We start from the raw sequence: 15,538 nt of genomic DNA, 5'->3' as shown, positions 1-15,538 counted from the left end.
ATCATATATTTATACACAAATTCCTGCCTTTACATCTGAACATAGTTGAACTATTTTATGAAATGATATATACACTTTTCTTGATTATAATGGTATTATGAAGTAAATGGGATGTTTATGAGAGGATTTGACGTATACAAACTCTTTAATTCGTTTTACTTAGCGGCAAAATTACGACTTCAGATGTCGAAACTTGCACCTATAGAGTAGGCCTATTTAAAAAAAAAACATCGTTTGATTGAGTGGCTCTCTTGATGATGCAAAGATCCAGATGAATGATCCAGCCCCGAAATGGAGTAGTTTTAGTTACAAACGTGTTATGGCAGGTGTATTAATCGTGTCGCTGCAGTTAACAATGATTTTATGAATATGATAACATTTTTGGTGATTGGTTCTTTTGTCCTATGTATCTACAACAATTTCTGGGCATGCAGGGGGCGGATCATACTTTTCCCCCGACTGTAGCCGTTGGAGAGGAGACACAAATCCATCTACCGCTTAGGATCAATCCATCTACCGCTTAGGATCCACCCCCCCCCCCCCGATACCTTAGCCACAGTTGGTTAACATAAGTTATCACTAAATGTTATGGTAACTTGACAAAATGCATAGGAGGAACTAGAACTACATTTGCCTGCAACTACCAAGTATTGTAGTGCGCGCGGAGTGCTTGCAGTATAGGAAGAACTTTTCGGTTGTTCATAGTGTTATTTTTTGGTGGACAGCACACCAGGGAGTATAGTCATGTATAGGTATCTACAAAGTGAGGGCGCTTTCGAGAGGCGTGACAGACTCATAATCAGCTGGCTACACAGCTAGACTTTAAGTTTCAACGTTCAGTCATGAAGGCATCGTTCACTTGACCAGTTATGACAATACTCAAGCGCGCACGCGCACTACAATAATTCTCATGCATGCTTCTTATTACTGGGTGGGCAAACTAATTTCCTGGGTAATAAGACAGTTGCCCACCCAGTTAGAATGTCATTTACTTCGCTGGTTATAAGTTCTGACCAAGTCATGTATATTACACTTTACAGCATACACCGTAATCTAACTTAGAGATTTGTGACTACACAATAATGTGTACGGTCTATAGTCTTAGTCATGTAGCCTAATACTTTATTTTATTGTGAAGTTAAGTTTTTCTTTATGGTAGTACCGTACCAAATAGTAAGATGATACGGCTTTTAATATTGATTTTTATTTCGAGAAGTGTCAGACTATATACTTCGCGTTATTGTAAAAATATTTAATCATAAATCAATTTATTACGACAAATTAAAATAAACTAGGTTCAGTTCAACAGTGCACATTTCAGTAAGAGATGAAGCTATAAACATCGTACCAGCTGCTTTAGGCTGAAATAGAGAATTGTTTTAAATTCTTTTATTTCTCTTATTATTCTTATGCTTAGTATTCCTATTTTTCGTATTGTTCTTTGCTGGAAATAAGTAATTTAACTGAAATTTTCTTATTTTCTACGCTGTTCTAATTACTTTTTTAGTTTTAGGCTCGCAAAGATAGCAAAACTGTATAACCTCATAATTGATTTCCCAATTGGCGTCAAAATGAAACTTTGAAAGTTGTTCACAAGAAACTACAGGCCGCACGCAGTATATGGTTACAAACAAAAATCATGAGAAAGCCTCGGATTTTTCCTTACCAATATACCCAATTGACATCAGCTTTTAAACTGTATGTTTTCACTGTGCATACACAACGTTGCGTCCCTTGAACAACACTAATTTTAGTATTTATTTATTGGCGCCAAAATGTCTAGACCGGTGTTAGAAACACCTGTATATGCATATCGGTGACTCATGCTGTTGAATACCTGTGCACATCTACCACTAACAATGAATGGTTTAGTGTTATATTGGTGGAGGTTATATATGTTGCTTGTTTCGTTCAGTTGTTTGTTATAGTCGACGTGCTGACTTGATTTTAGATTGGATTAATTTGTGGAGAAGAAACCGCTGATAATAGCTAAAAGCTTAATATTGATTAGTGAGATCATTTGACGGTATGGTATAGAGACCTAGGCTAGGATTTTTGCATTGGCTAGGCCATAATTAACAATAGGCAAGACTATCATAGGCTACGATTAGCTTAGAAGCCTTAGACATTCAGTCAACAACACTATAGTACTTTCAGAAAGAGGATATTCTTGGAAAATCTAGATCATAAAAAAAAATAACCTAGTTGTGGACTGATTATCACTAATGCCCAAGTTAAAGGGTATCTAACCAAACAAGGACTTGACAAAATACAGTCGGATCACTGAGTTTGCTTTAAAGCTTCTAACTTAAGCGAAGATTAAAACTAGTCATTAACATTCTCGACTGGCAGATGTAAAATAAATGTTATTTCGGGAACAATTACTTCATTCTAGCTAAGAAAAATACACATGAACAAACAGTAGAAACCTTGTTTTCCTTCAAAAATCCTAAACCACGTCCAAGTCGTTCTTACGTAGGCTAATTCATTCGTCTAGGCCTTTATACAAGTCAATATATGAAAATCCACAATGAGTAGTTACTCTATGGACCTAAATTATTCATAGTCTGAAGTTACAGCCAGTTATTTAAATAGCCCGCAGTTTGAAATATATACATATATAAACCTGAAACTAAATATGAACTATAGTTTTATGAAATATAGAACCTTTGGACAACAATATTTTAATTGAAGTGAAATTTTATCTAAAAAAACAATTAATCATTAAGTAAAGTTTCGATAATGTCTTTTAGCAGTTATTCGAACGACGTACAGTTATACACCTCGTTTTCTCTTCATTTTTCTAATTAATTTAAGAAATCGTACGTCATTACCATGCCACCAGATATTTGTCCACATCATCAAGATTAAACGTAAAACGTTTTTAAATTAAAAGTGCGTCACTAATTGAAAGTTCCAATCAATAACATATGTTCTCTTTAAAAGAGCGGCGTCCTCTCATTAAATTTGCAGTTAACTAATTTATCTCTCGTGTTTGTTAATTTACGTATTTCTGCTAACTGTTCACACCCGCTGAAAAGTAACAGAATATATTACAATGAGAACCCAATCAACCCGATTAAACTGAAAGTAATATTAAATAAATATAATTAAACCATCGAGAATATATGTAGTATGGGGGGAATGGTGATGCACACCCGACGATGATCACACAGACACAGTCCCGATGCAAGGGGACTGGGGCTGAGAGCGGATCAGTCGTTTGGTAGTTTGGTTTTCGTGCCCAGGTTCTTTCCTGGGTGACTTTTTTTTAAAAGTATATGTAGTATTTCAAGATCATATCATAATATTATGTTTAAGGAAATATATTTAAAAAAACAAGCGCAGTGTTTTTTAATTGAAAAAAAAAACGATAAATTTTAGAAAGTTGAGATCATAAGCATTGTCCACTTTAGGAATATATATGAACACAATGAAAAAAACATGTTACAATTTCATTAAATCCACTAAAAGTTTAGCCACACTCAAACCTGTAACTTAGGGATGAAGTTGATAATTCACGAGAATATCGGTAAATTCCATTTGATGGTATTTAAATAAAATTAATTAACTTCAATTGGTTAGAGAACTAACCACAGACATCATTTAAACAAATCGCATTAACTGGAAGTAATTAAAACTTACGCTGAATCGTATGGATTTTAAATCATTTGTAAATTAAAATATTAGTGTAAGTCTCAACAACCTTTTCTTGCTTAAAGCTTGAACTGAATCTACATCTGCTTCTCTAAATTTCATCTCAATTATAACTAACAACTTATTTACTTAACTATAATTCTTCCAACAAATCCTTAAACTTATTTAAACAAAAATCTTGCATAAGTTGCAGTAGAGGTTTCCTTTTCATGATTCATATTTCATTAGTGACTAATATTTAAATTTTAAACTACATTTTCCTTCTGAAAGTTCTAAATTAAAACACACAATTTAATACATTTGATCAATACTTTTATTCAAAAGAGAGAATTATCTCAACTTTTTATTTGTAACATTTTACTCCCGTCTTTTAAATTTGTTTGCAATTAATTAATAAATTAAATTGCTTCACTATATTCATTTGCATTTAACATTAATATTTTATGGACCTTACTAGCTATAAAGAATTTAATTTACCATTTTATTGTTAAACTATTAAACTAATCATTTAATCCTACATTACCGACTTATTTTTCTCTAATCTAAACCATACATTTCTTTTTCTAATTGACTCCCCTTAAAATCAATCCCTTATTTCCGTTCTATTAATTTATTCCTATATTTAAATTAACACGACCTAAATCAATCAAACTAATCCTTTAAATCCAACATGACCGTTTTACTTTCCTCTAATCTAAACCATTAATTTCTATTTGTATTTGACTCCCCTTAAAATCAATCCCTGATTTCCGTTCCATTACTTTATTCCTACTTTTGAATAAACACAACCTAAATGTCCTAGTTTTCGCTTTACGTTCCTATCTTTTTATTTCGTTATTTTTATTATTTATAATATGATGATAATCATTCTAATCCTAACCAAATCCAATCTATTTATCTCTATCTACTCTTTTATCAGTAACTCTATTCTTTCATTCTAGATTCCTATCTCCTGGGTGAATCTATTCTACTGCTCTCCTAGAGTTGATGAGTCTGGTCTGAACCTTATCCTTCAGTCTGGTCTCTCTCTCTCTATCCTGAGTTCTCTTCAGAAGCTGGTGGTCGGTGACAGCTTCGGGAGTCTAACAAATGAAGAGTTGGCGACCATCTTGTCTTACTGCTCACAGTGTACAAGCTTGAAGGAGCTGATGTAAGTATTCCGGTGAAGATGTTAGAATCATCAAAACAGTTAAACAGGGAATTAATTTAATCTATAAAAGTTATCAATATTAAACTAACAATAGAGAATGAAAAGTCTGCTGTATTTTAATGTAAAGGGTTGGATATAACTAGTTTAGTTGGATTTATTTTAATAATTACGTCATCGTGAAAAGAATTATGTAGGATGTTATGATAAATAAAACAAAACAATGAGGATAATAGGGAATAATTTAAGAGAGGGTTGGAGGGGGAGGTAGGGCTTGTTTAAAACTGTCTTTGTTTAGTTTATTGTTAAATTTTAACTAAGAAGTAGGTTTTAGAATGACCGGAATGTTTATAAGGATCAAACAAGAGTTATATACACAACGTAGGTGGATTTTGATTTCTAGTGAGTATAATGAATATTCTAAAATAGATTTTTAGAGTTTAATAAGAACTAAATGTTACCTTTGAAGGTGAAACCTCCCCCAAAAAGAAAATGTTCAGTTATGAACATGTTATTTAAGAAATGTTTTTAACATGATTAATATAAAATTAGATAAATAATGGGAATGTAAAATAGCAAAAGCTAAAACATTTATTGTTAAAAACCCAAGAAATAATGATCAAATTATAATACTCTAGCAAAACTGAAATTTATACCAAACAAGCAACCGACAAAACAGTTTCAGTTGTTGCAGTTTCAAAATTAGTTACTCAAAATAAGTTAATAAATAAAAAAAAATAAGTAAAAGGAATTTTAACAAAGTAATTTATAAAGTTCAATTTTTTTTTTTTTATTACAATAAAGATAATTGAAGGCAAATCTGCATCTCATAAATTCCAGCGATAAAAGAAATACATCAACTTCTTTGGAAATACAATGTCATGCCAAAGCAGTTAATTAAGATTTATTTCACTCATTATTTAAGGAATAAGTAAATCAAAGCTGCGACATCGTGAGCTTCATCTTTTTTAAATTCATAAAAAAAAAAATCATTAAAACATTTCCGTTGTTTAAATGTTAGTAACCGTAAATAATATTACTTCATACTTGTATCGATCATGAAACCTCTGCGTTGTCCTTAACATTTAATTGTTGTTGACCCCCTCCCCCATTCCCCGCCTCCCACCCTTTCCCTCATAGGTCATTCGAACACCGGTTTCACTCAATACATTTCCGACACCTCCCATTTACTAATTCAGTGTTTCCATACTTCCCCCCTTCAACGTACCATCATACCCTCTTGGTTCTTCGCAGTTTCCCTTTTTTGAATTCATGTTTTACCCTAACCCTATTATCACCCTCTTTGTTCCTGTCACCGAGTGGGTTGTTTTATCTCCAGCTACATTATCAATTACTTGTGTTTTCTTTGTTTCTTCATGTCCATTGTTTTCTTTACATAGGACTACTAAGAATATATTGTAGTTTTATAGACAGAGATGTTAACGTCGCTAATACTTAATTTATTTATTTTTCTCAGATAAGACTCAGGATTTATTGGTTACATAACGTCATAGATTACTCATAGCCAGACAAACTGAACACTTTCATTTAAATAAACCGCTACTCATCTAGCCTTCATTGGTCCCACAAATCAAACCTCGTAAAGAGTTTCTCCTTACCGGCCTTACCATTCACAATATAATGTAATCAGTGACATCTTCAACTTACAGCTAACGAGTTAATAACAATATATATTTAAGTTGACCCGATCCCGCCTCCCCCTCCCGACACTCGAAAAAAAAAACTACTTAGTAGTGACATAAATGAAATACGTGAGAAATGAAAACTTCTTAACGTATGCTATATGTGCGATACCACCATTCCAGGAATAAGTGTAATCGGGAGAAAAATAGCAATGGAAATAATACACTTTGGGAGTTTTGATTGGTGTGACTATGATAAAAAAAAAATGTAACACAGAATATTTATTCCCTATCTAGACTAATACTTTACCCCAATCTGTGCTGCAGTAAGTTAAGTCTAGGCCCATATGCCCCTCTCACCTTTTAGACACCTTACCTGTTCCCTACCCCCCCCCCCTCACTATCTCCTTCAGAGAGATGTGTGTATGTTTTTCGAGAGCCCATCAAATCCATTCCATGTCTCTATCCGATAACACATCACCGTTTTAGTACACACAGTAGGCCTAATCACCTTCTACAATAATTGTATGTACAAATATATACAGAGCCTAAATATATACAGACGATTGATTCAAATAATTTACTTTCTAAAATGTAGCACAGAATGTGTATTCCCTATCTAGACAAAATACCTAGTTCCAGTCTGCTCTGCAGTAGGTTTAGTCTAGCCCCCTGCCCCACTCACCTTTCAGACACCTTACCTATGCCCGCCACCACCCCTTCCTTCGCCATACCCCTCCCTTCGCCATACCCCTCCCTTCGCCATACCCCTCCTTTCGCCATACCCCTCTCTTCGCCATCCCCCTTCCTTCGCCATCCCCCTTCGTACATAATCGTTTTTACTGAACCCATCAAATCCATTCCGTTTCTACCTGATAACATCATCACCGTTTTAGTACACACAGTAAGCCTAATCTCCTTCTACCATAGTTGTATGCACAGACGATTGATTCAAACAATTTATTTTCTAAAGTAAATTAAGTTAACAGTAAAGGTGTCACACCTGGAACTTCCATAAATACCTAATTAGCATAATAATAGATGACACGAGCCAATGTTAAACCTGATGAATAGACAGATAAACCAGCCACGGCGTCTATTGTACACCTGGAATGTTGTAACTAAAACTGTCATACAACGTAACCATGGAAACTAACGCTAAGTAGGTCAGTCCGTGTCTAGCAGTGGGTGGGAATAATGCATCATTTTTTTTTCATACTGGTTAGACATATCTAATAGCCAGCCATTCAGTGATATGTCATATGGCATGATGTTGCAGCGTGTTCTCATAGTGTAGTTATTCTCTGTTCACATGATTTTAAATGAGCAAACTTGATTTCCTTGGTTGTTTAAAACATCCCTCACTTGCTCCTATCTCAAATTAAATAGAAAGAATATTTTATTTCCCTTTCGTCGATTTTCATCCTTCTCGTTGGTATAAGGAAGTCTGCCTAATTTTACACATTATTGAATAGCTCTTAATGTAACTCACATAATTAATATGTGAATACAAACATTATGGTTTTTATTTGCATGGTTCCATGAAGAACATTTTGTTCTATAAAATTAAACAAACGTCAATTTGAAAATATTTGAGGTTTATACAATAGTTTCATAATTCCATTATTGCGTATAAAGCTAACAAATTATGCTCCATATATTATGTCATTACTTAAGCTGTGGAAAAGGAAAAAGGGGTTACCCTTTAACTGGTAAACCATTTAAAATGAAAGACGAACATCTCGATTTCTTTTCAAGCTAGCCAGCCCTGCTGATTGTTTTGCTCTTATAACATAATATCAAGTGACTCTTAAACGTCTTCGACACTTACAGCGAAACGTAAGTACTAGGTGTTTTATAGTGGCATTATCATAATCAAATGTTGGTTGATTTAGTGTTTTCCATTACAACCAATAATCGTTTGGTTTTATTGTATTGAATATGCGAGATGGAGATGAAATATTGTTCGTGTTTAGCAGGGGAAAAATAATACGAAGGTTCATGCCGCCTCGCCAAATCTGACATATAGACATATATTTCTCAGCCATAAAATATCAAAACATAAACAAACACGAACAAGTAAATAAAGCATAGGAGATACTGTAAAGTTCGTTTTATGATATATTATATCTCTTTATCTTTAAATATCGAATTATGTACTGCATTTTTTGCATCTGTACAGAAGAGTGAAAGTGGAATAAAATATTCCATCTAAGTGTAGCACTTAGCTTAAGGACTAAATATGTGCTGGTAACGCAACCACGAGACACATAAACGGGGTTCAATTCTACGATCAGTCGCCTGCCTTTGTGAAGATATTAGACACAGTATATTAAAATGAGGACAAACGCAATGTTCTATCGTAATCCGCAGGTAAATATTGTTTATTCACCATAACGGTAAAAGCGAATTACGATATGCAAAATGATTGAAAATATATATTATACAAATGAAGTTAAAACATAATTAACACATGACAGTCATCATGGCCTAACACTAATAGCATACTAATCTAATAACTCGGGAGCCACGCCCATCTCATCTAGTATAATGTAGTATAATGGTTGGCCCCTCAGTCCACATATAGCGTCTACTAGTGGGAGTACATCGTACGTCTCCGTGGTAACGCGGACCAGGCGTGGGGGCTCCGGCGTCTAACAATGCCGTCTAGGGGAACATCTAAAAACACGGTCCTTCGATAGGGTGACAACTACACATCAACAATATTGGTATATGCTGTGTAGAAATTAATATAATTAATTTCTAATGAAACTGGTACAGTCTGGTACAGCCAGGTGCATGGCAGCTTGGAGTGTCTTGGTGAATGGTCATCATACATTGCCAACACAATACAAATACACTAAACAAGGGGCAAGGGGATTAACGATCTACCAAAGTAATCAAACAATTACTAAGCCATTAAAATAAGTATGAAAATATGCGATAATATACAACAAAGATAATCAGTGAGGGTGACACAACAATAGTAAAATAGTATAAGCGAATGTCAACCTGATCACCTCGTACAGAGTAAAATATATGGTACATCCCATCATACCTGGTCGGCATGACAACAAGTAAACTAAAGTATTAAAATAAAGTGAACCTTTCTAGACGTAGACACTAATATGCAACTGGTCGCTAAACATACAACTACCTGCCTATGTTACTCATACAGCAATAACACAGTGCTCCATAAATAAGTGAAACTGTCTATCCCTATTCGGCATAGCAGTATAATCTTGGATTGTCGTAATTTAATATATATATAACTAGGAGCTGGTTGCCCTAGTACCACTACGAACATTTCCAAAAGAGGCGAATGATTAACTCTAAAATCATTACACCCTCTATGACTTACATGAAGTCTACAAATATAAATAATGTACTACTGGGGAAGTCCCTCAGCTAGTAATAACAACAACAGTAGCATACTAACTATGTTATTTAACCCATGTACCTCTACTAACTTAGACCACAGATTGCCATTGCAACTGACACCTTTTTGTTAGGCTGCAGGTACTTAAGCATCCCTTGGGACTAAGATCAGGCTATAAAACGGAGACTCTGTCACCTAGCTTATCTGCTGTAAGTATCTGGTCAGATGGAGTCTGTACCAGTGAAGGGTGACTCACCAGTGGCGGAGCTAAGGGTATTGGTCAGGAGGGGCGAAAATGGTCTGTAAGGGCGCTTTCGAAACTATCTAAGCGGAGCGCCACCACATGTTGGCGCGTAGCGTACAGAAATTTTTTGAGTAAAGATACTCCCTAGGACGCCTGGCTAATTTGCAGATAAACGAAGAATAAATAGGTGTCATCGCCAAATTACACCAACAAAATGTGACAAATGTCAATAGGTAGATGAGAGCGCAATCAAAAAGTCAATAATCGCGAATAAGTTAAAAGTGGTAAAGAGCTGAAAAGGGCGCCAGCAGTCCATTTGAATCCGTCAGGGGGGGGGGGGACATGCGCCCCCTGACTGTATGGACGCTCCGCCACTCTGACTCACAGGGCTAAATACATGCTAATACTCTAATATACAACAACAATAGTGTCTCGATTCACAAGATAGACTATATATCAATATGTCTACTAACATATTATTACAACTCTTTCAAATATAAGATTAACAGAAGTTCAGCTATTCATATCACTATGGCAACAAGTAAAAGTGTAGCATTGCATCATAGGATCTAAACATAGCTGGAATAAGGGAAACTTAGTACAACTAGATACAAATGTGAGTGCATTACAGTAACGGGTAATGCTAGATATATCGTAGGAGTACATAATAAAACTAAATAAATATATCAATGAGGGTTCTCGTTAAACCATAACCTAAAGTACTTCCAATACTCTTACATTAACTCAATGTAGGTTAGATCATAACAATACACATAATGGCAACGGTTGAGGGCATTATAAGTGCCATAATCAACCTTATAAACATACTATAAAACAACAGGTTAACAATAATAATGATCTCACCTGTAGACCCTGTATAGCCAGTACAGATACAAAACGTTTAACTAATAATTACATTCTGTGTGCATTCAGCCATCACAGGATCAAAATAAGTAAACGTAAATACAACACAATTACACTTATTGAGGGCTGCTATATATTCTATGTGCGCATTGCCAGCACAGAACTAACAAGAATACATTTGCAAGTAAAATACACCACAGGCGCGTATCCAGGGGGGCGTTGGGGGCGCGCGCCTCCCGGGTAAGAAAAAGAGGAGATGAAAAAAAAGAGAAGAAAAAAAGAGAAGAAAAAAAGGGAAAAAAGAGGGGAAAAAGAGGAGGAGGAAGGAAGGGAAAAGAAAAAGAAGAAGGAGAGAAAAACGAGGAGGGAGTAGAAGAAATACGCCAAGACACCGGGAAGAGAAAGACGAAGGGGGACATCATTACAGCGCCGATCCCTTTTTTATACACATGGCCGGGTAGCCAGTGACGGATCGAGGATGTCGGAAGGGGCGTGCGCCTCACCCTACCCCTTTCACCGACAACTCAATGTTTGACGTTTCCATTTTTCCTCTCTCACTAATGTATCTATATATATGCTATATATAGTCTAACATAACGTGCGTGTGTGTGTGGACGCCTTAAAGAATTGTGCTATGAAACCAACTGTGGCTGGTCTCGAACTCGACCGAGTCGTCGGGGAACATGACGCATTTCGGGAAAGGGGCGACCGCCCCCTCGAGCATATTTTTTTTTGATGATATCGCTAGTAATTTCAAAATAGAAAATGCTTAGATGCAACTTACAAGGCAGTGGAAGTGTCATTTCCAGCGATCTGGGAGGCATTTTCGGCGAAAATTTTCTTGTACGCTTCGCGCCAACTCGTGGTGGCGCTACGCTTAGATAGTTTGCCTACATGCCCCTCCCTTGGCAAATTATCACTACGCGCCTGTTCGAATTTGTAAAGCAAACAGCAAATATCACATCATATCAGTGAGCATGAAAATCGAGGTTCCAGGTTGAACAGCCTTAAAACTGTCGATGTGTGTAGTCATAGTAACCCATTTGATTTGGGGGGCTGTAACGACTTACCCGAAAAATACAACCTAAATTTTTTGCGCGCTCCGCGCGCGTTCAACATCTTAATGTCAATATTATATAAGTAAGTATCGGTTATTACATCGCATGCCATCGTGTACCTTACTGTTCGTGGAAATTGCCCAGTAAACCGCGGGATGCTGTAAACAACGAAATGTCTCATTAGATGGAGGGAAAGCATGGAGGTCCAATTATGTAAAATTCTCTTTTATATTAATGTCGAATTAGTCGGCCAAGCTTACAACTTTATTTTAATTATCAAGGAGATATTTTTTAAACTATTCATTTCCTTTAGCTACATCATTGCAATTATTTTTCTTTCAGTAGGAGCCCCCGCCTCCTACGCCTATGTGTGTAGTGTTCGGTTGAAGGAAATAACTGCTAGTTTTTTTCATTTCCTTCAACCAAGTTTTATAATAGCCGTTATAAGAGGCTTTAATATTTATACACCAATAAATTAGTGTGTCTGAATTTTCGAAAATTTCCTCACCAACATTCTTCTTCATACTTCCCTCTACTCGTGTAATTTTGACCGGTCTGTTAGAGGTTCAAGGAGGTTTTTCTATATTGGTTGTCCATAGATGAAATTTTTTGCAACATTATGGGTATGTTTTGAAGTGAGTTTATTCAAGAAAAATGTGAATTTTCAAATTCTGAACAAATAATGGGCTGAAAACCTTGAAAAGTGGGGCTGTCGGGTATTGTGGACCGCGACGTAGAATCACCTACAAAAGCAATGATCCACAGGAGATGCGATCAGGTCGAACATGATGTGTGACTGGTGACAATCTTCAAAAAGGTTATGGATGAAAAAAAAAAACTATTGGGAAATAATTGGTTCTCAGGTAAAAGTGTACATCTGGTTGGTCATTTTCAAGCCCGAGAAGTGCCATTTCCGGTGATCTGAGGGGTATCAAAACCAGACATTTTCTTGAACGTTGCGCGCCAACCGATGGTGGCGCTCCGCTTAGATAGTAATTCGCGCCAACCCGGGTTAGAAAATCCTGGATACGCGCCTGCACTATGTATGCACAATGAAAATGAATAGGTTCCTGAAGGGTCTGGGGCAAAGTTAAAAGATGAACTCTTACCTGTGTAGAAATTAATATAATTAATTTCTAATGACACTGGTACAATCTGGTACAGCCAGGTGCATGGCAGCTTGGAGTGTCTTGGTGAATGGTAGAGTTGCTTGCAAACTTGCCATTCTTAGAACTAAGGGAAGGATGTTACCCCACCCTACCAGAGAAGATTTTACTTAAACTGGCTTCAAACATATTAAACTTACTCCACCAGAGATTACAGAAAGCGTGACGATAACTTACTACACTTAAGGAAGAAATAAAACAAGACCTGGTCTGTTAATGTTGTGAATAACAGATTAATTATCACTAACTTAGCGTTACCTAAGAGTAACCTAAGTGTGACCCAAACCACACAATGGTCCTTCTAGCAGGAATTAGTCCACTGAGGTGTAATGCCACAGTTCACTGACTCTGTGGAGCGTTACTAGAAAATGCCACAAAGAGATAAGAGGAAAATGGAAAATAAAAGTGAAGGGGAAATGTATATTATACAGGGGGACAAAACTATAGACACTACTATTGGGAAATATTAGGGGTGCTTCATAAGTTTAACATTTATAATGGACAATAACAATTTGAAATCGCTTTCAAATTGCAACTTTATTGTATGCAGCAAACTTAGAAAGATGTCATCACCTTTATCATAGTAATAACACACGCTAACAAAATGAACTACCAATTTTTATCCCCGATACACAATGAATGAACCCACAAGTTAACAATCAGAATAAACACTTATACAACTGCCAGCGTCACATCCTGGTCGTAAATGTGGTCATTGTCATTGTCGGAACTGAGATTATCCTGTTTTCACATATTGACGTAATCATGATAGAACAGAAAGAAATTAAATAAACCAGTCAAAAATCGCTCACCTCCCTTCCTCACCACTCACATGTTAAAAAACTAATTAAGAGAGAGAGAGAGAGAGAGAGAGAGGTGGAGAGAGAGAGAGAGAGAGAGATGACAAACGGGTCTCTTGGTGACTGCATGACCCATTCAATAACAGTAACCAGGAATACCTTACAATGTGACTTTGAATGTACAGTTAATGAAGTTATAATATAATTAACGCATGATCTGCTTCCAATGACACATTGATATCCGTCTCAGCAAAGCTGCTTGATATCGAAATCGAACCGTAACCCCCCCCCCCTTCTCCACCCCCTCAAAAATCATGTCGATACGGTTCATGAACGCCCTGCATGCACATAAAATGTTTGTTGCTGAGATAAAAACAAGACTACGAAGCTCTAGACGGTAAAAAAAAATATTATTACGTACATACGTTCGTAAAAACATTCCGTACGTAATATACGTGTACACATACGTACTAATATTAAATACGTGATATTATAACACACGAATATAGGCATACGTAAGTACGTACGTATGTGTTTTTTTATTATGTGACATAACCTATGTTAACACTTGTCTAATGTAAGCGTGCGTACTAACGTGATATCCTTCACGTACGTACGTGATAATATTACGTACGTAGTATTATTACGTACCTACGTAATAAATATCACGTACGTACTTGATATTATAACGTATTTACGTTATAGTTATAACGAATGTAGGCCTACGTACGTTCGTACGTGATTTAAGTATGTGACATAACCTACGTAAACACTTGTCTAACGTAAGCGGGCGCACGTACGTGATATTTATCACGTACAAACGTGATAATATTACGTACGTACGTAGTATAATTACGTACGTATGTAATAAATAACACGTAAGTACGTGATATCATTACTTACGTTTGTGATAATTATAACGAATATAGGCCTACGTACGTACGTGCGTGTATTTATTATGTGATATGATGTTATCACTTGTCTAACGTAAGCGAGTCTACGTGATATACTGCGGGATACATCTTTATTTCAAAGATGGAGAGGAATGAACTTGTCCGGCATTTTTTAGTTCGCGGCTTAATCTTTAAACTAAGCTTGACTCTGTGGTCGGATGATTGATACAAGCGAGGTGCAGTGAGCGAGAAGTATTATTGTATCATAATCTAGTTAGACCGTACAGTATACAGTACGTATATTCACGTATCGTGTACGTAGGCCAATATGTTACAATCTGTACGTATACTGCTACTCCTAAGCAAATGCGTAGGAGGCGGGAGTGGGGGCTAGGGGGCTGCACCCCTCCCTACCTATAAATATTTGAGGGCGTTGTGGTCAAGTGGTTAAGGCAGTGGACTTGTGATCTAAGGATTACAGGTTCGAGCCCTGGCCAGATCAATACGTTGTGTCCTTGGCACTTTATCTCCATTGCCTCTCTTCACTCAGGTGTATAAATGGGGACTTGCGAGGTAACTTGTAGTTGTGTGCGCCGGTTTGTGGCTGCACCCTATGGGAAGTCCCCCGGGGGACACGTGGTTGTAGTGCACTGTGGTGCCCCAAGAGAGATTGATTGAGTTGTGCAC

At 36.4% G+C, this 15,538-nt stretch overlaps 1 protein-coding gene across 1 annotated transcript in view; it reads left to right on the top strand.

Moving 5' to 3' along the window:
- LOC139982206 (uncharacterized) overlaps window positions 1-15,538 on the top strand; it is a 119,801-nt gene that overhangs the window by 66,029 nt on the left and 38,234 nt on the right. The window contains exon 7 of the mRNA XM_071994809.1: window positions 4,599-4,807. Within this exon, the coding sequence (XP_071850910.1) occupies window positions 4,599-4,807 (209 nt within the window). The remainder of the gene's footprint in view (window positions 1-4,598; window positions 4,808-15,538) is intronic.

The sequence above is a fragment of the Apostichopus japonicus genome, chromosome 16 (genome assembly GCF_037975245.1).
Source record: "Apostichopus japonicus isolate 1M-3 chromosome 16, ASM3797524v1, whole genome shotgun sequence".
NCBI lineage: Eukaryota > Metazoa > Echinodermata > Holothuroidea > Aspidochirotida > Stichopodidae > Apostichopus > Apostichopus japonicus.
This window is presented reverse-complemented; position numbering and strand designations above follow the sequence as displayed.